Here is a 27,833-nt window from a genome sequence, read left to right on the forward strand (position 1 = left end):
TTTTTTTAGCCATCGGAGGTCGTTTTACCTCACGATGACTTCTGGTGCTGCCTCTAGCGGCGATTTCTGCCGCACTGGTCAGCTCGTAAAATACGCTGCTCCAGTTAGTCGGCGTGTGCGTTTCGCCTCTCGCAGCTACTTCCTACTCCCGCTCCGAACGGCAGGTGCCTGTGCTTGGGCACGACGTCTAATCCTTCGTCGGCAAGAGATACTACTCCACCACAGCTTGCTGAAGTGAAGCCTGCCATTCCAACCGTTAACAAGTAGAAGCCTGTTGAATGAGTATAGCGGAAGGATGGCGTGGGCCTTTGTGTGTATTGAACGCTAGTGGAGGTATGTACAAAAAACTATCTCTTTGACCGTGATATGGGAATGGTGATTACATCTTGCGATCTTGCCGTTCGCTGCTAATATTCGATTACTTGCTTTGACTTTGATGGAACCTTGAGTAACGAATTCTATAAAACAAACAGTAGTTTCTCCTTCAGTTGTCCCCCCCCCCCTTTTTGCCTTTTTTCGTTTCTCTCGGTGAACTTTCTGATAAGTGTTTGAAACCAATGCATGTATTGGTGAGCGCGCGTTAACCAAAAAAAAGGAGCAAAGGAAAGAAGGCGTGTGTACGCACGCGTGAACTTGTACTATATTGCTGACGCGTTTTATAATCTGATATTCTCAAAAATCCTACACAAAACGTGACTAGCTGCATAATTGAACTATTTAATAAAGTTTATCCACGCACAGGCAGCGCATAAAGATTGACAGTGAAGCACACCATTTTTGATCGCCCAAAAGTTGTGTCAGTGAAGTTAAATGCACGCACGTGCGCACTTGATAGTCAAACCAGTAGAAAATCGCGACTCTTGCCGTCTTGTCCCAATTTACTATCTCGTAGTTTAATAACCTACCTGTCCGCATTTCGGTCGCACTAGCGATGCAATAAAAAAAAAAAAAATAAATAAAAAAATAAAAGGCAGCAGGTGCAATTTAACTAAAAGTAAGGTAATTTAAAAACTAAAAGAGAGGCATTTTGATTAAGCATAAAAGAGAGGCATTTGATTAAGCATAAAAGAGAGGCATTTCTTGATTTAAATAATAATAGCGGGGTGCTTTTTTTTTTATAAACTGCACTTTTAAGGTAATTTACAGACACAAATTTGTGCACGCCAACTATTCTAGTGTCTCACCCAGCAAAGAACAAGGTTGTGATTAAACTGCATTTTATGTGCATGCTCGTGGTTTGTTAACATTAAAAATGAAAATTTATGTGAGAAGATTAAAATAGCGCGCAGGTCGCGCGGGTTGTTGTTAATATCACATTGCTTGTTAAAATTGCTCCCAACTCTAGTCTTTTGGGGGATTGTGTGTATTCGTTAAGTGTATTATTTTGGAACTTTGAATATATATACATTTGTTAAATTGAATTGTGGAGATCATTTAATTTATATTGGTTACATGCACTAAACAGTAAGATTTACATAACAAAAAAAAAAAGGATTGGTCGAAAGCCCAAATTGAAGTTAACGTTAAAGGACAACTGTTAGACTAAACGTTTGGCAACGTTGGGGAAGGAGAAAGGATATTACGTCGGGAGAACATAAGCATTAAACCTAGATTACAGCGGAGAAGGCAAGTATTGCTATCCACTGACGAACCCTTCGAAACTATTGCATAAGTGTGCGTAATTCACAAGTTTCTTTATTTCAGGGTCCTCTTTTTTGTCTCGTGCTTCTTGTGCTTGCTGCCCGTAAACTCTCGCAGTACGGTGCAGGAAGTACGACACAAGAAGATAAAAACTTGTAGCGTGAAGTGTGGACATTAAAGTTTTTTTTACCTTTGTACGCGATCGCAGCCCAGTCGTTTCCAATTAATTACCTTGTGCGATCGCGTTTGACCACACTGTTACGTTACAGTGGCATGAAGTGCCATTGTAGACCTTCTAGTGATAAGTAGTCCTGTCATTTCTTATTAAATGCTTCTGATTGAAATAGTCGTAAAAGTTCTTGTAACTCATTGTTCGCGCCAACAAAATTGGTACCATTGTCACTGTATATATTACTACTCTTTCCTCTTCGTGATGTGAAACATCTAAGGGTAGCAATAAAAGACTCGGAGGTGAGATTGCTGACTGCTTCTAAATGTATCGCTCTTGTTGATAAACAAATGAATACTGCGAGGTAGCATTTGGTAACTGTTTTGCTTCTTACGGTTCCTGTTTTGACATGTATTGGACCAGCGTAATCTACAGCCACATTGGTAAATGGTCTTGATGGTTGAACGCGAGCTGCAGGTAATTGCCCCATCAATTGCGACGAAGTTGTGCTTTAAAACAGATTATGCATTTATGTAGTATTTTCTTAACTACTTGTTTGCTACGTGGAATCCAATATTTGTTTCTTAAAGAACTTACTAATAGCTGTGGTCCTCCACGTAGAAGTATTTTGTGCTCTGCTTCGACAATCAATTTTGTAAGGTTACTTTTTGGTGTTAATATCATCTGATGCTTGCTGTCAAATGATGATAATTGACTGTTCTCCAGACGTCCTCCAACTCTTAGCATCTGATCTTTGTCTAAGAATGGATACAATGTTTTCAAAGAACTTTTATTTGAAAGTTCTTGGTTCGAGTTAAGTTCTTCGATTTCCTTTGAATAGAACGCTTGTTGTGCAATTTTTATACATGTGTGTAATGCACGTTGCACTTCATTCTGTTTGAGATGCCCAATCAGTCTCTCATGAGAGTTCTTGAGATTGTAAATAAACCATTGGCAATATGCTTCTACACTTATTAATTTAGACAATTTTGAAAATTTGTCAATGATGTGAGGCCAGCAATCTGAATTCTCTTTCAACCATTCGGGCCCTTGCCACCATAATGGACACTGTTTCATGATGCTTGCATCAACACCTCTTGATATTAAATCAGCTGGATTATCGTTTGAAGATACATGTCTCCAATTACTGATTTCTGTTAAATCCTGAATTCTAGAAACTCTGTTTCCTACGAATGTTTTCCATTTTGCAGGTGAGGCTTATATCCAGGACAGAACAATTTGAGAATCTGTCCATAAATGTGTGCTTTCAATTTGCAAATGCAATGCGGGCATTGCCTTATGCATAAGTTCTGCTAAAAGTAATGCTGCACAAAGTTCTAGTCTGGGTAATGTTACTTTCTTTATTGGAGCTACGCGTGACTTTGAACAAAGAAGTTTGGCTGAAATTTGACCTTGCTGATTGCTGGAACGAATATATAAGCATGCACCATACGATTTTTCACTTGCATCTGAAAATCCATGCAATTGAATTTGTGTCACGTTACCTTCTTGTAGTACAAATCTTTCGACTTTTATTTCATTGATAAGTACAAGTTGCACTTGCAGTTTCTGCCATTCAGTAATTAATTTTGGTGACAGTTGTTGATCCCACTCAACTTCTTTCTGCCAAAGACGTTGAAGAAACATTTTGTATTTGACTAACAAGCCCTAATGGATTGAAAATGGATGAAATGACGCCTGTTATTTGACGCTTAGTGGAAATGCTGACAGTTATAGAGCCAGAAGTAAATTTACTGCTAACGATGAATTTGTCTTCTACAGGATTCCAAGAGATTTCTAGTGTGTTTATTCCTTTTTGCGAATGTAATTGGACTGGAAAGTTATCTTCTCTGTATTCTGGTGGAATTGATCTTAATAACTCAGCGTTATTACAACACCATTTGCGTAATACAAAGCCTCCTTTAGCTAGTAACTGGATGAGTTCGGCTTGCAATTGTGCCGGTTGTTGTACGTTTTGAGATCCACTAGCTAAATTGTCGACCTAAAAGCTGTCTGCTAAAATGTTCGTTGCTTGAGGATAATTACAACTTTCTTCTTGTGCTAGCTGCTGCATACAGCGTGTTGCTAAAAATGATGCTGGCGCTGTCCCATTCCCTGTAACGGAGTATCATCTTGATGCACTTGTATCATTCTATAAATTTTTTCGATGTCTGCCGTGAAAGCGATTGGATGTGTTCTAAATTTTAAGACTATGGACATCAAATCAGGTTGAATGGTTGGTCCAATCATCAGAATATCATTCAATGATTTTCCGTTGTTTGTCTTGGCTGACGCGTTGAATACAACACGTACCCTTGTTGTAGAATTGCTAGGTTTTACTACAGAGTAATGAGGCATGTAATACGTGACTCCTTCTGAGGTGTGACGTTCCTCTTCAACTTGTTTCATGTGTCCAAGTTCTTCATATTCATGCATAAATTTTACGTATTCTTGACGTAATTCTGGTTCACGTTGCAATTTCGTTTCAAGTCGATGAAACCTGATTGAAGCTAGGTTGTATGATTGTCCTAATGTTTCTTTAGCCTCCTTGAATGGCAAATGTACCGTGAAATGCCCTGTATGGTCACGAGTGGTGTGGTTTACAAAGTGCTGCTCGCATGCCATTTCTTCTCTTGTTGTCACCGATGTTCCTAATTCTTCAAGCTCCAAAAAGGCTCTTATCTGCCTATTAAGGTTGTCATCTGTCATTGTAAAACATGAAGTAATCGATGTGCTGGAGTTACATTGTTGTGGGATGCGTCCTGATAGAATGAAGCCCAATTCAGTGTCTTGAAGTGCTGAAAAGTTATTTGGGTGAGTCATACGTTCTGGCTTAAAAATTTGAAAGAAAACATCTGCACCTAACAATAACTGTATTTTGCCTGGAATAGCAAACATAGGATCTGCCAATGCGATATTTTTTGGAATGTTCCATTCTTCATACGAAACCTTTTCTGTAGGTAAATTTCCCGTGATGGTTGGCAACACTGCAGATTCTATGGTTGTAGAATAATCGTTTATTGTGGATTGCAAACATACTTCAACACTTGATCTGGTTTCTGATGTGGCACCATTTATTCCTCTTATTGGAACGACCCTTCTTTGTTTCTCGAGCCCCAGTTGTTGAACCATATCTGAAGTTACGAAATTCGATTGAGAGGCACTGTCTAATAACCCTCTGCATTTTATCCATCTTCCTGTTCGATCTTTCACTTTAACTAACACAGTTGCTAGCAAAACTTGTGACTGAGGTTTTCCATTTATTGTGCAATACGAAGCTTGTTTTGAAGCAAATTTATTCTGACTGTACTGACTTGTGTTAGAAGGCTCTGAGTTACCAGAACGAGTATCTGATTGTTGCCATCTTTTTGAAGCTTCTGTTGCGCGATCTACGTGCAATAACGTGTTGTGGTTCTCTCGGCATTTTCTAGATGAGCTTGATTTACATACGCTTGAAAAATGTTATTTCTTTAAACAATTAGTACAGATATTACAAACATTGATATTTCTGCACTTGATTTGCATTAATTAAGTCTTTACATGTGACATGGCATGTGACAGTTTTCAAAATGGACACGTTGGAGACGACGTAGTGACGTATGCTCTTGTGAATTTGTCTTGCTTTGCATTAACATATGATTTTTTGCCTGCTTGCTTGTTATCAGAAGTTGAATTAACAGTATTTTTGATGGATTCTAACGCTTGGCATCTTTTTTCTAAAAATGACAAAAAGTCTTTGAAAATGGGAAACGAAGATTCTGTGCATTGTAATTCCCATGCCTTTCTAGTTGCAACGTCTACTTTTGAAACGAAATGTTGCTTAAGAATCATGTCTTCTAACGACGCGTCTGTTTGTATCGCTCGAAGTGCATTCAAATTACTCGTCGCTGTATTGACAAATTCCCTGAGTTCTGTTGCATTTTCTTTATGCACGGGTTTAATATGAAGGATTTCATCAATGTACGAAGCTGCAATCAACCTATCGTTTGAATATCTTTTTAATAATAGCTCCCATGCAACCTTGTAATTTGCTTCGCTGATCTGAAGATTTTCAATGAGACGCAACGCTTCCTCCTTGAGTGAAGTGCGCAGATACTGAAACTTCTGTATTTGCGGAATGTCTTTGTTGTCGTGAATAAGCGAACGAAACGTGTCTTCATACACCAGCCAATGTTTATAATCGCCCTCAAATGTAGGTAAATGCACGGTTGGAAGTTTCAAGTGTGAACTCGAAGCCTACGTTACATTGTTTTGAAGCTTTGCTGTGTTATCGAGTTCGTGATCTTTAATAATTGTTCTCATTGTTGACTTAAGCGAAAAATTCAGCTGTTCTATTTGCTCCCATACCTCTTCCTGACAAGAATCAGTAGACAAGTTGTCTATCTCTTGCTGCACGTCTTGAATCTTATTCCATATTGTTTCTAAATGCTGTAAACGGGTGCATATTTCCTCTACGTTACCATGCTCAATGTCAAAAGCACAATAAATGTTTGCATTCTTGTCATCTGTCCCTTTTGAGTTCCCCTTTGCTTTACTAACGTTTGTAATTCTTCCATTGTTGTGCGTGTTTATTACGGGATACAAAGAAAACAACGAATTGAAATTGACGTAAAAAGAGCCAGACATAAACAATGAGTATGCAACTGACCTGCTTGTTGCCAAGTCGCTGAGGTGTTTTCTGCGGCGCTCTACGATGCTGTGTGAAGCGATGCTTTCCGGGTGTCGCTGGTGGTCGATCCGGCAACGCTGCTGGATGAAACTGCGTAATGACTGAAGTCTGCTGAATGATCGTTGCACAACTTGTACATACGCGTGATAATGTTTGTGCACTGATTCGCATCACTATCCGGCCCGGAGGACCATATGTTTATGTTTTTTGATGTTTTATTCACTACCACGAGTACTACATATAACAAATATTATGGTGTATGTATATCGCAATGCACACCGGAGCTGCTTTTGCATAAACTTCCGGGCAGCTACACTGTTCGCGAGCTCTCGCCTGACTGGCGCAACGTTCTTACCATAGACATGTTCTTACTGGCGTACGTATAAATAAAACAAATGCATGTTGCTATGCGCGCAAAGCGCTGTGTTCTTGATGTGACATTTCAAAGTTAAAATAAACACATCATTATCATACAGCTTATTATCGCAGAAGTCGTCATATGATATGTTACTGGGAACCAACTTTCCGTTTAGTAAATCCATTTTTTAAATAAGCGACACTAACTGCTGAATTTCTGGGATTATATAAAATTTCAGGATCACAGAGAGAGAACATAGCGGGGCCCCTACAGCTCGGGCCCCCCCTGCATTGCGGGGGTTGGGGGGGGGCTGCTACGCCGCTGTTATACATACATTCCATTGGGATGTCTTCCTGATGTTTAACATTGCTACTTCTTAGAACTCACAGTTCTAATACGATGTTATTAACGAAAGAAAGTTATGTATTTCGTAAAAAGTAGTCTTAATTCAGGAAATGCATGTTACTTCTCTCTTCATAAACTTTTGTCTTCTCGTTTAATATCTAAGAAACTAAAAGTTAAAATATACAAAACAGTAATTTTGCGTGTAGTATTATATGGGTGTGAAACTTGGTCCCTTACATTGAAAGAGGAACATAAATTGAGAGTATTTGAAAATAAGGTCCTTAGGAAAATATTTTGACGTAAAAGGGATGAGGAGACAGATGAGTGGAGAAGGTTACATAATTTAGAACTACATAATTTGTATTCATGTCCAGATATTATTAGAATAATTAAATCAAGAAGACTTAGGTGGGTAGGCCATGTGGCACGAATGGGAGAGGAAAGAAGAGTTTACATTGTCGTAGCACATCGCGCTACGACGTCAGGGGTCCTGGGTTCGAATCCCACCCTGGGAATGTATGTTTGTGAATATCCATTCATCAATTTCATTATATCATCACTCATCTCCATCTTCGCAAATTAGCCAAAAGTGGCACAAAAAGTGAAGTAAAATATAGCAAATCAATCAACCAATCAATTTTTGTTTGCGCTCAAGTCGTTAAGTCGTTTACTTCTATAAAAATCGTAGCAGAAAAGGGGGGTGGGAGTAAGTTAACACAAGTTTTGATTCGTTTGGACGATCTTAAAATAAGTTTATGAATCTTACTTTCGGGTTTACTGTTTCCAAATTAATTAAAAATAAAACATGTAGCAACTTAATGCCAATTGATTTATTATGAACTAGCGTAGGTTATCACACTGATTTTTTTTTTTTTAATACGTAAATGTCCCTCTTTCGAAAATCAGGGTTGTTAAAAGTCCAGGAAGAACACACAAATTCTAATGGGTTCTATTGGGTTTCGTTATAAGACCGGAACCTTTTTACCCGCAAAATTTACATTCAGTCCAAGTTGCGTATTGACTTCTTTCAATACCAAACTTGGACCATATTTGAGTTGATCCGGAAAAAAGTTCTGGTCCACTTTACTTAAGGTTCTATATGGATTCTGAATTGATTTATCTGCTCTGCCTGAACCGATTTAAAGTTACATTCTAAAAGGATCCGCAAGTTCGATTTAAATTGGAATGGCACACACCGCGGTAGTAGTTGTAGGGAAGAAATGACAACGCTGTTTTTCTCTCATGGGCCATATTCATAAACCTCCCTTAGTGAAGTATTAACGCAGTGAATTAATCTCATGGAGGGATGAAATATGGAAATTTTGTGTCATTCTCCATAAAGCACATACAGAGACTAGTGTAAATGCGGTTTCATTTATATGGAAATTCCCCATATGCAGCATTTTTGCACAACCGAAAATAACTCCAAATTCGCTTTCACATTGATAGAAAAATCACGAAAACAGGAGGGCGCACGTAATCGTAATCGCACCACAAAACAAACACTAATACGATTAAGTGCGTCGTGCGCTCATCGCACGACACCAATACGCTTACTGACTTTCTCTTCCAGACCGAAATTAAATGTATTTACAATTCCTGAACATTTAACAACCCTGCTGGAAATATGTAGGTCTAATCCCAAATCATTATTTCAAACCTTTTGTCGAACGCCAATTTTATGTTAGCGAACTTTTCTGTAGAGTTAAGAAACAGAAATTAAATCTCTCCTCCGAGCTCAGTATCTACGTCACTGTATGTATTTTTGGGTTCAATGCGTTCGTTCGTTTTTTGTTTTTGATTTTTGTTCTTTTTTATCTGTTTTTGTCAAGAGCGTGGAAGAAAACTTTTTGAATTTTCATTATTTTGCATCGGTCTCCTCTCACTTTTGACTAATTGGGATGACTTATGATTATGTAGATGGAAACCATGAAAGCACACAAGAATGAACTCCTATGTCCAGGCTGAGGCTGTGCACCTGCAGTCCCTAAAGTTTCTCAACCCGGACCATGGCACAGTATCTGCCCCTGGCGTCAGTTATACCGGGACGCGAGATTGTCCTGAAGATTGCCACTTGCAGCCCGAGGTGGCAACCACCTGGAAAGGGTTTCCACTGCGATAACAGAAAATGCTTTCGTGACAGTGTATGTGAGAGAAATGCTTCGGTCCGCTCCGGAGTGTTGCAAAATAAGCAGTGACGTGCACTGAGGAGTACCTAGTCTAGCAGAGATAGATTAATCAATCTCACATCTATAATTATTTTCAAATCACACTATTTATTGTCTTGTTAAAGCCACAGTTCATATGCAACACTTTCTTTTTCACGTGCTTCTCGTCCCTCGTTGTGATCCGAGGACAAAACTGGCCTAGCTCGCTCTTCTTCCGCCTTAGCAGTTCCAGGTAGAAACGGGTTTCCGAATGAAAAGGGAAGATTTCTGCCTCTACCTCCCTTGCCCCCAGGCCCCCGCTGCAATGGTTGAAAGCCCGTGCTTTCAGGTCCCTCAGTCTATCTCCTATAGGACAGAAAGGGGATTGGTTTCCCTTCGATTCCTTTTTAAATCCTCTAAAGAACTCAAGGGAAAATTTTCTGCAGTACTTATGTTCTCTGTATTTACACAACATTTTACACGTTGTATAACATGTATGTATATTATGGGATGTAGTTTTATTATTTATGAAATGGGAACGTGTTATGTGCAGACAATAATGTTATGCTTTCTTTATTATTTTTTTTTTCAAATATGGAATATATAATGATTAAATTACAAATATTTGCTCAAGCTCTCTCTTGCTCTCGTTTTAGTAGTGTTTTTTTTTAATATACTAATCTCTTGGCCTCCAACGGATGTATTTATTTGGGCAAGAGAACGCGCATTCATATTGTTGTTGGTTTGGTTTATTTTACTCGCTTTTCTGTCACATTTGGTTATCGCGAAAATGAGGATGATGTGATGAAATTAATGAAGGGACCTCGAACAATCCAGGCCGGGATTCGAACCCGTGATGAGCGTGCATTCTTGTTCCTGTGTTGTACTCTGCAGTGAATAATGAAATAATTTGAAATGAAAAATGTATCTCAGAACTCAAGAAGCGAAATGAATATTATTGATGAAACTACAAAAAAGTGTGTTTTGTTACCTGTTTTGTTTCTGTGCATAAAGTGGACTTAAAACACCATATCAACCAACCGTGGGGGAGTGGCTATCACAGCGCGCTAGGACACCAGGAGTTCCGAGTTCGAACTCCGACCTGGGCATGTGTGTTCTTTGTGTTTGTCCCTTCATGAATTTATCGTATCATCTTGGCAATTAACCAAATGTGAGAAAAGAAACAGCTAAGTAACAAAAATCAAGTCAAATCATTGATTGATTGCTTGATTTGGTTTATTTTACTTCGCTTTTCCGCCACTTTTGGCTAATCGCGAAGATAATACAATATAATTGATGAAGGGACACACTCAAAGAATACCCATGTCAAGCCGAGATTCGAACCCAGGATCTCTCGCTTAGTAGTCAAATCAAATATTTTTTTATTTTCAAATGGGGGTGGGGGTTACGTGTACTTTTTTAGTACTGATTCATCATTTGCAATCTTTTCCTGTTATTTACGTTCTAATTTTAGGAATACTGGGCCCTGAAGGGGGAGGGGTATGAGCCACACCCCGCCCCCTTGAGCACGTCACTGATTGCTACCCCAAGTGTCGACGTCACCGCACGTCAGTGAAAATAAGACTTTATGTTCCGGTGCGTCCTTCATCTCAAGCATTGGTCGATCTGCTTGGAAGTGGTCCATTGCTATTCGCTCTTTTACGTTGGACAGGAAGGTATGAAGTCTCCTGCCTTGAGTAGCTTGTGTCCATTCTTGTTGCCAGACGTTGAGTAAGTAGTGGTGTATGTCCGGTACTGTAGCAGGGTCATTTCTAGAGTAATATTTTGATGCTCTAACTTTCATGTTTATTTCGATAGGCTGTAGGCCTGTAATTATTAGAAGAGCCAGAGTAGATGTTGTTCTAAATGCACCAGTAAGTATCGCTTTGCTTTGTGGAGATCTTATAGCTTCTTCTTGATTTACTGTTTCCTTTGCCCGTAAGGGCGAACCATAGTATTCATAGTCATTCCATACCATTTCGACAAATTTTGAAATAATTTGTCACCTCACCATTCTTGAAAATATTGATAATTTAACCACTTGTCTCTACATCTTTCAAGTGCTCAAAACCGACATTGAATTTTTTTCAGGCTTGCGTTTGGATCTGGCAGCCATTTTCAATCATCTGTGATTTTAGCGTTTTCAGACCTTTACGACCTTTCTGTTCTATAATTCCAAATGTAATGATTCAAAAAACATTTTCTTCAAAGATAAGTGCTCTTTCTTTATGGTTATTGCAGCTTTTTCAAATGGTATGAAACGACCCTGTGATAATGTGATAAGTTTTGATGTGTGTATGTGTGATAGTGGAAAATTATAGTGCGGGGAGATCAATGTGGCTCTACTTGCTGTTTATAGTTCTTTCGGCCTGGGTTGTGGCCAGGGCTGTGTCCGGTAAAATGCATTTTCTCTTGGAGAGTAATACCAGTGCGATCCGCGCAAGAGACAAAAGACAAAGACATAAAGACAGACGATGGGTTCGGGAGTTGAATGGCTTTGTCTACGCGGCTGGTCCAGGGATACGTGCCTCCAGGTTACGTTGCCGAACAATAGGATAGGTTAACCTAACCTACTCACCCACTTTGGGCTTGATTGAACCTATGAAACTACTCTGCTGTGCAACCTGGACGCACCCATCCCCATGCAGCTCTACGCTGTCCTCCAGTGACCATTAACATGGAGGATGTCCCCAGTAGACCAGCATCCATTCCGAGGAATGATTGCTGGTGTATCATAGGGACTTTCAGCCTAGTTATTCCGGAGCGAGTGGTACGCTTCCCGGACTTACCCGCCCAAATATGAATTGATAAATCAAGATGTTGGAAAGACACATTTAATATTCGGGGTACTAATACATTTTAACTATATACAAGCACTGCACAAACTTATAAGATTGTTTTTACAATTGGACCCAACAAAATGGGTAATAAAAACACTGTACTTACATATTCTGCATTCACCTTACCACACCTGGGCCTTGTTGCACATGTCACTCCAACTATAAATGGGGAGATTTTCTGAGAATTTACACGAAAAATATAGCGGTATCTTAAGACATATGGGTATTGTCTTGCAAATGAACGGTTTCAGGGAGCTATATCACAAAGGATGTGCCGATTAATTATGGATGTCTTTGGATACAAAGCATCATGGCTTCCTGGAGGCTCATTGTCCTCACCATGTGCTTTTGAGAATTTCAGAATTTTCATGGATATAGGTTCCATGCACTTTAAGACACTTCCAGTGCTGTAATTCGTTCATATTATACACTACAGGACTATTCCCAAGCCCTTATTGGATATTTCACACACTGGTGACACCATTGTCCTCTCTCCACTGGCCTACTCTGGCCCAAAACTTGGAGCGATGTTAACTGTACCAACTGTTAGCAAGAAGTGAAATCAAGATGGCTTCCTCACATGTTAAAAGCTATCACAGACTCATTGTCTGGTAGCCACGCCCATGAGGCCATCTGATTGGTCCACAGCACCTTGGGTTACTTGCCTTCATCAAGTACCTTGAGAAGCCCAATAGATGGCAGTCTAGTCAGGGCTAGTTCCACTGACTCTCACCAGATGGCTCTGGTGCTGTGAGACCGATTGTCTTTTGTCCAAAAACATCGATTTTTTGATGTTTTTGTGGTTTGTTTGCACATATAATTGTTACTTGGAGTTATTTTCAGGGAAAGCAAGTTATTTTGTGCTTGCACAAATATTATCCTGGAAATATCTGTATTAATAAAAAATTTGCATGAAAAGTAACATGTGCTCTCTGAATTCTACCTATCAACAAAAGGGATGTATTTTTGATAACCAATGAATTTTGGTCTGGGGCTTATTATTTACTTAATATTTTGATGTTTTATCATACTTTTACTAATTAGGCCTAATTTCTGTTAATCTTAACATATCTGGGAATGTCTATTCCTATTAATTTTACCTGAATTGAATTGGCCTTGTACTTTGGTTGGAGTGGAGTGCTGCCTGTATGTATTGGGGATGTATACCCAACCTTTGGTTGGTTATACATATCCCGGGCCCTCGGGAAAAGAAAAAGGATACGTGAAGCGGATCATTTTTCTTTACCCTTTACTACACTATACCCAAATACATACACAAAATATTTATATACACACTGAATTGTTAAGACCATGCTGGTCCGAAAAGAACATATACATGAAAGAAAATAAATTTGCAATTATTCTTGCCCGTCACTCGGATCTATGTTTGAGATATTGTTCTGTCCGATATATCGAACGATTTCCTAGACGGTATATACATGGTTAATATAACACACTTAAAAGTTTTCAATAAATGATTTTAGTCATTCATGTTATATCTGCTTATTGCCGCACTGAATACAGTTTTTGTATTCGAACTGCTTAGTAGTTTTTAGGTACGTATCTAATGTCTCTGCCCCTCATTCACTTGAGGGTGCAGTACCTTCAAAAAATGTTCACCATACGCCTTGGTATGTTGTCCACATTTGATCACCTCACAATTGTTCTTCAATATCTCCTTAGGTGGAGATAGCTGTCGCCTGGCTTTGTGCACTTTGCGTTGCCATCAAATGTTTTTGTTGCTCGCTTAGCGGAACAATGCTTCGACCTGGCTGTCCATTGGGATTGTGTACAATCTGTGGAATGCACTCATTTTGTGAAGTCTGTAGGATTGTCATGGTGGTTCGTTTCTGGATGTCATTGTTCGATTACGAACCCCTGACACACTCCCTGCTTCCCCATATTGTTGGAACGCTGAACAGATTGTCTCTAGTTCCTGGTATAATATGCTTGGGGGTCTGCTGCTGCCTATGACACCATGCACTTTTGTATGTTTGCTCCGGGGTTTTGTGGTGACACTGAGGGGGAGTTGGAGTGATGTACTCACTGGCCCCACTTCACACGCAGGCTTTGACCTTACCCTTGTTGGTTTTTGGGTTGTTCCTTATAAACAACCCTATATGTTTGGGGGTGCTCGCATATTTCCATTACTGCTAACCCTGGTTTGGTCGAACCCAACCCATCGGTAGTGCAAATACCCAATGATTACTAAGCAATATTTTGCTTGATTGGTAGTGAGTGATCTAGCATAGATTTGTACTCATAGGGAAATAAACCTCTATATGATGGTTGGACTCACTTTTGTGTCCAACAAAGAAATGGTCTGGGTAGACAACAATGAAATTACCCTTTATACCACAATGAAATTGCCTTGGCATATAATACTGAAGTAATACTTTTGTATACAACAATGAAATAATACTTTTGTATACAACAATGAAATTGACTCTTACACTCAACAATGAAATAGGCTTTTGTATGCAACAATGAAATACTCTGGTATACAACACTGAAATTGACTTTTGCATACAATGATAAAATAATCCCTCACATGATCTTGACAAAAAAAATTTCTACCCTATGTACAAATGGGTGAATGTCACAGACCAGACAGAACCTCATCCACAAAACCTCTGACCTTTAACATATATTAATACTAGTGTTCGAAAAATGTGTAGCTTTTTCTCCTCATCTTGTACCTGTTGTACACTCCTATCCGTGCGTCTTACCCTGGATGCGCTAGAGGGATACCAATACCTCTTATGCGACTAATACTATAGCGCAGGAGCCGTACCGTCGCGTACTTCTCTCCTAGGTCCTACTGATATCGGGTTTAGGAAGAAACGTAGAGCTGACGAGCAGACATCTACAGTTTCCATGGGGAAGTATCACAAGGGTACGAGGGTGGAGCCATTTGTGCGCAGTTACTCGTCTTACCAACAGACAAAGCAAGTCGTAGGGAAACGGCTGCACCCCGTCGGGATTGAGGTTGAGTCCTCGTTGAATTCAGAGGCCCCTTGGCTTGAATTAACTTCTTTGAGGTACTCTCGATGCTAACACCGGATGTAGTAGTCTGAGCTTCTCAATGTCGTACAAAGTCCCGCTCGTGTATATTAAGGGATCGTAGATAGGCTATGTGAAGCCTGATATTCGAAGTTATTTGGCTGCGAGAGGTGTATCGTAAGAGGGGGGTATTACTCTGAAAAGCTACGTCTACACTTAACCAAGCAAGGGGGCTAGCCCCGTGAAATAAGAACACTCACGATTAACTTTAAACACTATAATTGACTGGTCTGGCAAGGGTGTGAGAGAATGAAAGACAAGGATAGAGGAACGTTCGTTACCTGTAGATCTGGAAGTGACGATCGACTCTCTGGTTCGTTGATGAAACTCTCCTGAAATAAAACTCCTTTCCGATAGCGTACTACTCCTCGCTGTAACTCCTTTTGTAACGTTTGGTAACAACTAATCACGCCATAACTTTCTTAGTTCAACAACTTGTATAATTCCGAGGCGCTAACTGTGAACGCGATAGATTTCAGATACCGACTGGGGGGAGAAATATTCTCTCAAGCTATTTAAACGAAATTCGAACTTCGGCCGTTGAGAGACCGCGTCTCTCAATAACGGTGCTTTCAGCGTAAAGCTGTGTTTGCAGTATTGTTCCTGCGATTCCGGAAGAATTCGTATCAGCGGATTTTTACATCCGCTGAAGATCGCAGGTGGCATTTGCTTGAAAGAAGCTCTTTCCAGCTTCTTTCATACTCGGGCCCTTTTTATGAAATGATTAGGCTATCGGACTATGGCGCCCGGGGTCCCGGATTCGAGTCATGCCTTGGGCATGATACGATGTAATGACTATACACCTTATAGCTACACCTCCACAACTTCATGTTATTGACATGTTGGTTGGGTAGGCTCTTACCGCTAACACAATGAACAAGATTAAATATGTTATCCGTCACCTGATCACTACAAACTAATGGACCGAAGAAGGTGTGGAACAATTTGTGGGTCTGTCCCTCTAGAGCTTTGCTTTGGAGATGGGATTTAAGAAAAACTAAGTCGTACACTTTGATCACAGTTCTGTTTTGCTGTGACTTATTTACCTTACTGTTGGCTTTGTTTCGCCTTTCGGCCGTCCGGGATACAGCCATGAACAATTGCTGATCCCATTCGGTTTGTTCACCTGTCGGAATATGAAAGTGTTCCATAACTGAGTTCCTGAGTGAATTGTTTGGCCCTAACTGGGGACCATTGTCTACTATGATTCTTTGGGGAAGTGAAAAATGTACAAAACATATATCAATGAGTTTCCTCACTATTAAATTCCATGCTTACTAACCGAGTAGGAATTGTTACACCCTGGCCACCATCACCCCCAGCGAGAATAGCACAGGCTAGTTTCCCGAGGGTTGCTCATAGGGCAGAATGGCATTCATCTCACTCTGTTGAGATTCCATTTGTTTACCCTTGGGTGTGTGACCTGGTTTGGTGAACCATTTTACCTCATCGAGTGCATTGAGTATGGCATCCATACCTCGTGGGCTGAAGTGAACCAGGTCGGGTCTCATGTTTTGACCGTAACCCATGGTTTCTTCGAACAGCGACATGTTCATTTCTTGGCCCTTGTGCACAAATTTCGATGAGGAATCCAGAACCCTCACCTTGCTATTATCATCAAGGGATAATATTTTTGCAATTAGTGAGTCATACATGGCCCAGAACCTGTGTCGGTTCTCATTGGCTAACCTGGGAACTGGTGGAGGAGTCAGAACAATGACCTTCTGAGCACCTTTCCTCTTTAGGGTGTAAATGATATCCTGGAGGTTCCGGAACACCTGGTTGGTGTCCTTCCCTCGGAGCATATCATTTGTGGATACCATTAATAACACATTTTTATGGACACACTTTTCCCTTCTCAAAGCACTGAGCAACTGCGCTGAGGTTTGTCCAGATATGCAAAGTCCGATGTGGTAATTACCATCACTGTCTCTTTGGACAGGATACCCGAATTTTCTTTGCGCAAGACGTGACAACATTGAATCACCCACTGCCTGATATTGATTTATCAGTGGAGTGTGCTTGCATGAATCTGAACATTGTGGGACAGGTTTAGGTTTGGCATCGCCCTTCCCCACGTCAGGACGTTGCCTACCTAGTTTCCCTGGTTGTGCACATTTGGATGCACCTCAGCGAGATGCTCGGAAGACCCGTGTGAGCTGGCGGAACTCTTACGCTGGGACGTTCCACCCTTTCTCCGGTCTACCTTTCTGTTTGGGTACTCCTTAGGCCGGGAGCCCCTCGCAGATTTGCACATGTGAGCGTCCTCCTTTTTGGACGAACCGCTCGCTTCACCCTGACCACGACTCACATAGGTCCGGTTAATGCGAGTCGTAGTTTTCCCGTAATTGGGTCGTGCTGGCCTTGCAACTTCCCTCTCAGGATATTGTGGCACTTGCACACTCTCATACCGAAGTATGGAGTTGGCCACCTCCTGAAGAGAGACGAAGGGAGCCAGGATTAACTGGTCCTTCAAGCTGCGCGGCAGCTGTTGCACAACATGGGTGAAAACCTGGTTGTCGGCGATTTCTGGCAACGCAAGCCTAATCATTTTGACTTGTCGCCAGAAATATTTGTGCACTGATCTGTGCTGGGATGGGTTGTACCTTTCGTTGAGAGCCTTCGCAAGGGAAGAAGCTCTCCACCCATCCCCTTGGAAATATGAGAGGAACTGCCTTTTGAAATCCGAGTAGGACTTGAACTTTCGTTCGTTCCTCTCGTACCACTGCCCTGCCTCGTCCCGTAGACAGAACGAGATTATTTGGAGGGCATCCGCCAAATCTACCTCCAGGAGAGTGAGATCTCTCTCAAACTCCTGCACAAAATCTGAGGCCAGCCTGTTCCCCTGCCCGTTAAAGGTTGGGAGCTGTTTGAGATCAGCAAACCTAACCCTAGGTTTGCTCTTGTTCCTCCTCCGATTCTTCCTCTTCCTTTGGCTGCGGACTTCGGCATCCGAGCTTTCGGAATTGGATTCCGGGGAGTTACCAAGTGGGTGGTACTTGTTAGGGGGAGACACATAGCCACTGCTCTGGTCAGAGCTTTCGTAACCCTTAGGTCTTCGTTTGGTTTTGTGCAAGGCATGGTAAACAGACACATTCCGTGCAGGTGAGACGGGCATGGTGGCTGACGTAAGTGGAAGGGCGGACTGAGTTATTCGTCTCTCCATCCCTTCCAGGCAAGCAAGAATCCTCATCAGGCTTGCATCGTCAGACCTTTGTTCTGCTGGCAGCTGCTCCTCACCAACCCTTTGTTGTGAGGAGGTGCGCTGCTCAGTGACTTGGCCCTCGGAAATGCATACATGCGAGCTGCGGCCTTCCGCCTGACAGTTCGGCATTTCCTTCCTCACTTGCTCGAGAACCCTGTTCTCGATCGTGACCATGTGGTCACTGCAAGTGAGCTCTCTGCATATGTTTTCTAGGGCATCTAACCTCCCTAGAATCTGAGCTGTGGTGGTCTGATTGTCACCGCCTTGCACTTCGCTAACGAGTTCCCTCAGTTCCGAAATTTGGCCTGACACTTGTGTAAAATCCCTACCTAATCTTAACTCTAGGTCATTACATTGGATCTCTATTTGGTTAATTCTATTGGTGTTGGTCGCTACTTGTTTAGTTAACAATTCTGAGGTCTTCGTGGTGGCATTGTGGATGGAGTCCAGTCTGGCCTGGAATTCCGTCCTTACGGCTTCAAGTTTCTTATTTACTTCAGCCGATGCCTTGGCAAATTCCCTACCCTGAACATCAATTTTCGCCTCAAGTTTCTGACCCTGTGCCTCAAGTTTCTGACCCTGTGCCTCAAGTTTCTGACCCTGCGCATCAAGTTTCTGACCCTGTGCTTCAAGTTTCTGACTAACATTTTCAGAGACTTTCGCTTGCTCCTGGAGCATTGCCACAATGAGGTCAAGTTGGGGGTTACTACTGGTACTTGCACTACCGTTGGGTGGGAACCCACGACCTGCTGGTCGTTCCAACGACCTTGATCTGGTATTCATATTTGGGGAGTGCCGGTACTGAGTCTCATAATCTTGCGATCCGCGCAAGAGACAAAAGACAAAGACATAAAGACAGACGATGGGTTCGGGAGTTGAATGGCTTTGTCTACGCGGCTGGTCCAGGGATACGTGCCTCCAGGTTACGTTGCCGAACAATAGGATAGGTTAACCTAACCTACTCACCCACTTTGGGCTTGATTGAACCTATGAAACTACTCTGCTGTGCAACCTGGACGCACCCATCCCCATGCAGCTCTACGCTGTCCTCCAGTGACCATTAACATGGAGGATGTCCCCAGTAGACCAGCATCCATTCCGAGGAATGATTGCTGGTGTATCATAGGGACTTTCAGCCTAGTTATTCCGGAGCGAGTGGTACGCTTCCCGGACTTACCCGCCCAAATATGAATTGATAAATCAAGATGTTGGAAAGACACATTTAATATTCGGGGTACTAATACATTTTAACTATATACAAGCACTGCACAAACTTATAAGATTGTTTTTACAATTGGACCCAACAAAATGGGTAATAAAAACACTGTACTTACATATTCTGCATTCACCTTACCACACCTGGGCCTTGTTGCACATGTCACTCCAACTATAAATGGGGAGATTTTCTGAGAATTTACACGAAAAATATAGCGGTATCTTAAGACATATGGGTATTGTCTTGCAAATGAACGGTTTCAGGGAGCTATATCACAAAGGATGTGCCGATTAATTATGGATGTCTTTGGATACAAAGCATCATGGCTTCCTGGAGGCTCATTGTCCTCACCATGTGCTTTTGAGAATTTCAGAATTTTCATGGATATAGGTTCCATGCACTTTAAGACACTTCCAGTGCTGTAATTCGTTCATATTATACACTACAGGACTATTCCCAAGCCCTTATTGGATATTTCACACACTGGTGACACCATTGTCCTCTCTCCACTGGCCTACTCTGGCCCAAAACTTGGAGCGATGTTAACTGTACCAACTGTTAGCAAGAAGTGAAATCAAGATGGCTTCCTCACATGTTAAAAGCTATCACAGACTCATTGTCTGGTAGCCACGCCCATGAGGCCATCTGATTGGTCCACAGCACCTTGGGTTACTTGCCTTCATCAAGTACCTTGAGAAGCCCAATAGATGGCAGTCTAGTCAGGGCTAGTTCCACTGACTCTCACCAGATGGCTCTGGTGCTGTGAGACCGATTGTCTTTTGTCCAAAAACATCGATTTTTTGATGTTTTTGTGGTTTGTTTGCACATATAATTGTTACTTGGAGTTATTTTCAGGGAAAGCAAGTTATTTTGTGCTTGCACAAATATTATCCTGGAAATATCTGTATTAATAAAAAATTTGCATGAAAAGTAACATGTGCTCTCTGAATTCTACCTATCAACAAAAGGGATGTATTTTTGATAACCAATGAATTTTGGTCTGGGGCTTATTATTTACTTAATATTTTGATGTTTTATCATACTTTTACTAATTAGGCCTAATTTCTGTTAATCTTAACATATCTGGGAATGTCTATTCCTATTAATTTTACCTGAATTGAATTGGCCTTGTACTTTGGTTGGAGTGGAGTGCTGCCTGTATGTATTGGGGATGTATACCCAACCTTTGGTTGGTTATACCAGGGTATTTCGCTTCCTGTACTCTCTTTAAGTTTCTCGCTCTGAGTTTGATTAATTGATTGATTTCCTTTATTGTATTTAGCTTCTTGTGCCACTTTCGGCTAATTTGAGACGATGGGAATGAGTGACGATATGATGAAATTGATGAATGGACACTCACAAACATCCATGTCCAGACCAGGATTCGAACCCGGGACCCACACTGAGTTTTATTTGATGGTTTCTGTATAACTTCCCCTTAAGGACAATATAATGTATCTTTTCCACCGATATTTTTAGTTTAGCATGGTCACACGTCGGAGAGCATGTTGATCTCAGTAGATGCTTCACCTCTTCTTTTCGTCTATTATCAATTTTGCTATGTCGTAAAATCCAAATGCGGGAGGCCAAACATGAGCACCCTGAAATTTTGGGTATCGGCTACTACAAAGAATCACGTTATGGCGCCTTAATCTCTGGGGTAATAGTTTATGACAGGAAATCGGTCGAAGGTTGTGGTCACAAACAAGGAATTCGACTGCGTCCAGTCGTCGGACAGAGCGGGCTTCCACTTTGTAGTCCCAGTTACAAAATTCTTGAGTTACCGGAGGCGAGCATGATCGTGTATGATTTTGTAGTTTCCACAATAATATGTATTTCGGTGACGTCACGTATGGGGGCTATTCACTGGATGTTTACACTTTCGTTCGTGTTTGGCGCGGGCGAGAAAGCTTCTGGTTTTGAAAAAATAACTTGGATTTCAAAGGTAAAGGTAAGCATTGCATGGCTGTTGGTTTCAACATGAGGTCGGGAATGAATAATTCTCTCAAGTATCTATGCATCGTTTTCCGACAGCCCCGATACGGTAAAATCAGCGGATTCGGGCAGTTTAGCGAAATGACCGGCACTGGGAACCAACACTTCCATCCCCGGTAAATAAACCCAATGAATAATTTTATGTGTGTTAAAATTATAATTGTTTAACGCCCATATGTTGGCATAACAGATTTAAAAGATGTAACTGTTTACAATCATGCATGTTATTAACAGTTTAAGAAAGAATAGTTAGGACTTCAGAGGGTTGTGTTCAGGTAGCTACACAACGTCGAAAAAAATATCCATTCTGTTGTAGTTTGAATTATTTGAGGCTTCTTATTTTCTTAAGTACGCTTTATGCACAGTAAGGCCAATCGAGACTGGACCTATAGTTTAAAGTTGGATCCGGATCACGATGTGCTGCCACCGGGTGTCGAACCCGGTACCATTTGATTACAAGGCAACGACTTTACAGCCACGTCATCGGAGAGGTCTCGAAGTTTCGAATGTTTATTATTAATATAAGCTTGATTTCAGCCTGCAGAATCTTCAAACTACCTGCATATTGACTGATTGATTGATTTGGTGTTGTAAGTCCACTTTATGCACAGTAAGACTAATCGGGACTTAACCTGAGAACCCGAGACCTTTTGATTACATGGCAAGAACCAGGGTGCGAAATCCCGGAGGGGACAGGGGATTAATTTCCCGCCCCACTAACGATCTTGTCCAGAAATTTCCCCCAAAATTTCCCACCAAACTCTTCCGGGGGTGGTGAGGGAGTTTTTCTTTTAACAACAATATACTCGAATATACTTGACTGAAATAATATCGAAAACATACAAAAAGAACAAAAAAAAACAAGACAACAAAGAGCCTAAGCAGAACACTAAACCCAGCAATCCGCAGAACACAGAAATTAGACCGACTTGTTATTTCTTCTCTCATCGCCTTTAGTTAGCAACTGCGAAGTATATAAATATATTAATAAAACACGTAATGGCATTTATATATTAATTTTATAGAGGAAACTATTATCTTCTTAATGTCCCTTAATTTTTGTACCCCTCAGGCAAATCATTGTTCATAGCATCAGTAGTACATTAAAGTGGACGGGTTAAAATTACGGTGGTGTAAGTCACATTCTTAAAAAGAAAAAAAGTTTGACTCACAGCACTTTGCTGATCAACACAACAGCTGTTTCCTTTATCAATAGACCTTAAACTGTCATCTGTTGACAGTTGAATGAATTTACTTCACGTTTTCTGTTAACAGATTGACTTAGACACAGAAACCAGATCTATATAAGTTTTTTTTTTTTAAAAAAAAAGTGACTTACACCACTGTAAGTTTAACCCGTCCAAATCTTCAATTTGCAATTACAATTTGAATGAAGGACAGTTGATATATAATCTATTGTATATTTTCATATATAATTTGATTATTTAGTAATTGACACATTTAATATATATATATATATATATATATATATATATATATATATATATATATATATATATATATATATATATATAAGTAGATAAGTGTGTACGCTACCACTGCGCCATCGGAGAGGCCCCAACTACCTGCATATGTGGAAACGCCTGTTCGCTTTTTCATTTTTGTGAAATTACAAATCAACTGGTGTACATACCTAGGACTTCATAATTATAAAGAATGATAAACGGCCAAACATAAATTAGAACCTACTTATTATGGAAAAAATGTTTTTTGGTTTTATTAATGACAAATGAAATGTACACATTATAACTAATATATAGAATATCCTTGTTTTGCATTGGTGTATTTGATCTTCGTTTTACCATTAAAAATTTAATATGATAATTATTTTCTAATAAAAAAGTGTTAATTTATTAGCGAAAGAACTTTCTTGTTTAATAAGAGAAAGTTTTTATCGTATGTATACATAGATAGAGAGAGAGAGAGAGAGAGAGAGAGAGAGAGAGAGAGAGAGGTAGATGATCACCATTAGGTATTGTTAATTAAATTTTAATGGAAATAACCCTAGAACTTCCCAACTTTTCCAGATACTTTTGTTTTTATATATTGCTTAAAAATTTCAAATTATACATTCTGTATATAGTCTTTTATAACAAAATTAGCTTCAAGATAATGTTTATCCCACTTGTTACATTTCGAATTTGGTCAAACCGGAAGTTCTATTTTCACCTTCGATAAAATTGTCTGATCGATTTTTTTTTGTTTACCCAGGAAAATCCCACATATATTCCCTGTTTTTATTTATTTATTTATTTATTTATTAGTTCATGTATTTGGAAAAGGGGATGCAGCCCCAGCAACTCTTTCTACGATACACTTTCTTACACGTTATTTATTGCGTCTTTATTTGAGTTTATCGCACAATTACATAAGCAATTGCTGTTTTTAACTTAGCTGAAGATACAGCGTGATGCTGATCACATCACCCCTACTCACGACCGGATCAAGAAAGTGTGGGGCGTTACCCCCACACCCCCTATACGCCTTCATGGCGTGGTGCTATGCACAGGGGAGCACTTTGCTTTTTTTACCCTTTTAGACCTGAACAATACTGAAAAGATAAACTTTCCGACATGGTACTAGCCAAGGTTGTTAGAAGTCAAGGTACCTTTATAAGGTATGCCATTCCCGAGGTTCCGAGATTTTTTCCCATGATTCTGTGCGCGCTATGACGTCATTAAGAGGACAGAATGGAACTTACTTCGTTAGCATATACGGAAGCTTGAGATAAATGGGTCGATTATTTACTTATACACATCTTTTTTGAATGCCGGTAGAATGAGATAAAAATCAGCCTGTTTGTGCTCTTGCCACGTGCAATAATAATAGAAGAAAATTTCCTGGAATTAAGTGATCATTGCTTCCTAAAAAACAAGTTGCTGTAGCAGGATTGATTCAATTTGTTCCTCCAAATTTCGGACTTACTCAGTGGTGCAACCACAGGTGGAGGCAGGGACATTGCCCCCCCAACCTTCGACGGAAGTCAATTCTAGGAGGGGCAAATATTGATAGCCAAAGGCACCTGCAGGGGGCACAGAGGAGCAATTGCCCCGTTCTATTTCAAATTTTATACAAATAAAAATACATTTCGTAAAATTTTCTTGCTCGCTTCGCTTGCAGTGCCTGCATTTCTCAGTCTCGTCAAGTTCAGAGCCGTAGATAGGGGGCGGCGGGAGTCGGCCATGGACGCCAAATGATCTAAATTTTAAAAAAAGTTGTGAAAGAGGGAATGCCTTGGCGCCATGTGATATTATTTGCTCCCTATAAAATCAATATTGTTTTAAATTGTAAAAATTGGATCTAAAAATTTTCTTTTTCCCTTCGCTCGCAATATATTTGTTTTCTGTAATGTAACGTATGTAAATAATACGTTTTGTATATATGTATTGAATAAACTTTGAATACGTACATAACTTAGTGTTAGCATCTTGCATATGTATTTTCTTATTTTATGTCGCTCCATGTTGCATATGTGTAAAACATATGTTGTACATGAAAGTTATACATGTTATATGTATAAAACAATATCTTCGGCATGCATTTATCATTCATTTTCTGCCATTCAATAATACAGTTTGTGCTTGTTTTCAATTATTAGCTAATGTAAAATTTATGGTGTTGAAAAAATATTTCAAATCGTTTGTTCCAAACAAATGCTTTAGCACAGACATCTAGCCCCCTTTTGCGTAATTTATGATGATAATAACGTCTTTGATACTACTACTACTACCACTAGTAATAATATTGTCATTATTAATGTTGTTATTATTATCATTATTATTATTGGTGGGTTTATTCTGGTACTTGCCCCCTCCAGACAAAAATTCCTGGTTGCGCCTCTGGGCTTACTTTCACACTCGCCTTCCGTATCATCACGTATGCAACTTTCAAAGACCATTAAACAATCGGAACTCAGTTTCTAAGTATTGCTTCATTGAATATTGAGTGCAAGATAAGATTTTATTAGCTTTGGAGTTGAAACATCGCCCGCGAAAATACTACTTTGAAAATCTCGTAGGTAGCGAACAATAATTAACAATTGAGCTGTGTTACTTTACTTTATGTGCGTTTGTTGAGAAATTGTTCTTTAATTTCTTTTATATGGGCTTTAAAAAGCCGCGTTGGTTCAGTTGGTAAATAATCTGACTGTCAAGCAGAAGACGAGGATTCTGTTCCCAGGGTGGTTGGTCTCGAGAGGGAATTTCTCAGCAACTTCCTTGCATGAAAACTGCTTTGAGGTTCACAAGGGGTCAAAAAAAATAGTATTTTGGGGCCCGGAACGAGATACTAACACCACCATTATAAATGGTCGAGATTGTGAATCTTAAACCCTATATTCATTCATGGCATGATACAACGCGCAGAAGGTACTTTTGCTTTTAAAACTTCGTGCATATTTAGTTGCACACCGTGGCCGTTTGGTCTAAGACGTCATGCTTTGAGCTCTGGCTACGGAACGCGCAGGTTCGAGTCTCCTAGGGGAAGCGTAACAACTTTCCTTCTGAGGTTTCAGACTGTATGTGGGACCGGTGGCCACCCACCATTCTGAGGAAATTGGAGAGCTACGAATGAGTAGCGTAATCCGGTCATGGAAACTTACAAACATGAGTGGGGAGTCGTCGTGCTGACCACACTCATCTAGTAACAGGTTGGATTATCTCCCACCTCGGCAGGTGGAAGTAAGGCCGGCAGTCGGTAGGTAGGCTATAGCCCTGTATTAGTACACATTTGAATACATGTCGCGAGAATACACATTATGAAATTTGTTTGACCCAACTGAAACATACTGCAGAAACTCTTTCCACGTAGATTTAATAGTCGGCATCCGTGGCAGAGTGGTTAGTACATCGCGCTACGGCGCCAAGGGTCCCAGGTTCGAATCCAGGCCTGGGTATGGATGTTTGTGAGTGTCCATTCATCAATTTTATCATCATGACTCATCCCCATCTTCGCAATTAACCAAAAGTGGCAGAAAAGTGAAGTGAAATAAACCAAATGAAAATAAAAAAACTAGATTTAATATTTCATATTTGTGTTGCTTGGTGTTTTTTGCACAGAAAGGCTAATTGGGACTGGACCTACAGTTTAAAGTGGGATCCGAACAACTATGTAGCTACACCGGGTATGGAACCCGGGACCCCTTGACTACAAGCAGGGACGGCTCTACTGGCAGGCTGCGGGGGCTGAAGCCCCCCCTGTGCCCCCCTTAGATTTTTGTAGTACGGTAGACGCATTTCGACCGAAATCGTAAAGAGTAAAATTTCCATTTTTCATTATAAACTTCCATTGGGACAAGTACAACATTCAAGTACATTTTCTAGTTCGGTTAGATCGCAATTACTTTATTACGATGTGTTCTGAAATCAAGGGGTCACTGATCATTCGATACTAAGTCATATGCCAAACATGAGTCGCCAAACTTGCTACGAAATCTGTTGCCTGCCTGGTAGATGGACGTATTCAGTGGCTGTGAGATTGTTTTTTGATTGTTGTTGGCATATAGGCTACAGCTGAATGTGTTCAATTATTAGCCTCTGTAAATCGTATCAATTATTTCGGAATAGGTCTAACAGGTGTGGATTTTTATAATAGGACGACGTTCAAAAACTAAAGAAGCGTTATGTTTCCTTTCTGTTTGTTAGTTCCTTATTGGAGTTCCGACAATTGCATGAGAGTTAGAGATGTTCTTTCATTAGTCTCATCATTATATCTATCCTTAAGTAACTAACTCTTCAGCATTCTTAAACCCGAAGGTTTATGGCTTCAGCTACACAAGCCCTCATATCCTTATCGCTGTAAATATTCGAGAGGGAGAAATACGATGTTAACGAATCAAGGAGTGCACAAACTACCTAATTCCTAAATGCTAAACATTGGAAAAATTTCTAGAACGTTCCGCAGATAAAACGATTCGTTAATGTTGCCAGTAGTTCGACTCCTTCTCTTATTCAATAACGTTCCCTCTTGCGCTTTCCAGAGGTTAAAAAATTACAATGAATCGCCCTACGTGTGGCGCTACGTTTGTAGCTTCCAAATGCTGACAAGTCTTTGCATAGTGCTGCGACAACACCGAAAGCGCAAGAAAAGTTTTAATGCAATATTATCAACAACAGGGTTATAGAACATTCTCCGTGTTGCCTTAGTAAGTATTTCTTTCCTTATAT

The 27,833-nt window shown here is 40.4% G+C and overlaps 1 protein-coding gene across 1 annotated transcript; it reads right to left on the reverse strand.

The window, feature by feature from the left end:
- Positions 1 to 3,895: 3,895 nt before the first annotated feature.
- Positions 3,896 to 4,519, reverse strand: LOC145994167 (uncharacterized). The gene has a single exon (XM_083130261.1). The coding sequence runs from the start codon at positions 4,517 to 4,519 to the stop codon at positions 3,896 to 3,898; it is 624 nt and encodes a 207-aa protein (XP_082986387.1).
- Between the last annotated feature and the right edge of the window lie 23,314 nt (positions 4,520 to 27,833).

This window comes from Lepisma saccharinum, chromosome 10 (genome assembly GCF_977018435.1).
Source record: "Lepisma saccharinum chromosome 10, izLepSacc3.1, whole genome shotgun sequence".
NCBI classification, from domain to species: Eukaryota; Metazoa; Arthropoda; class Insecta; order Zygentoma; family Lepismatidae; genus Lepisma; species Lepisma saccharinum.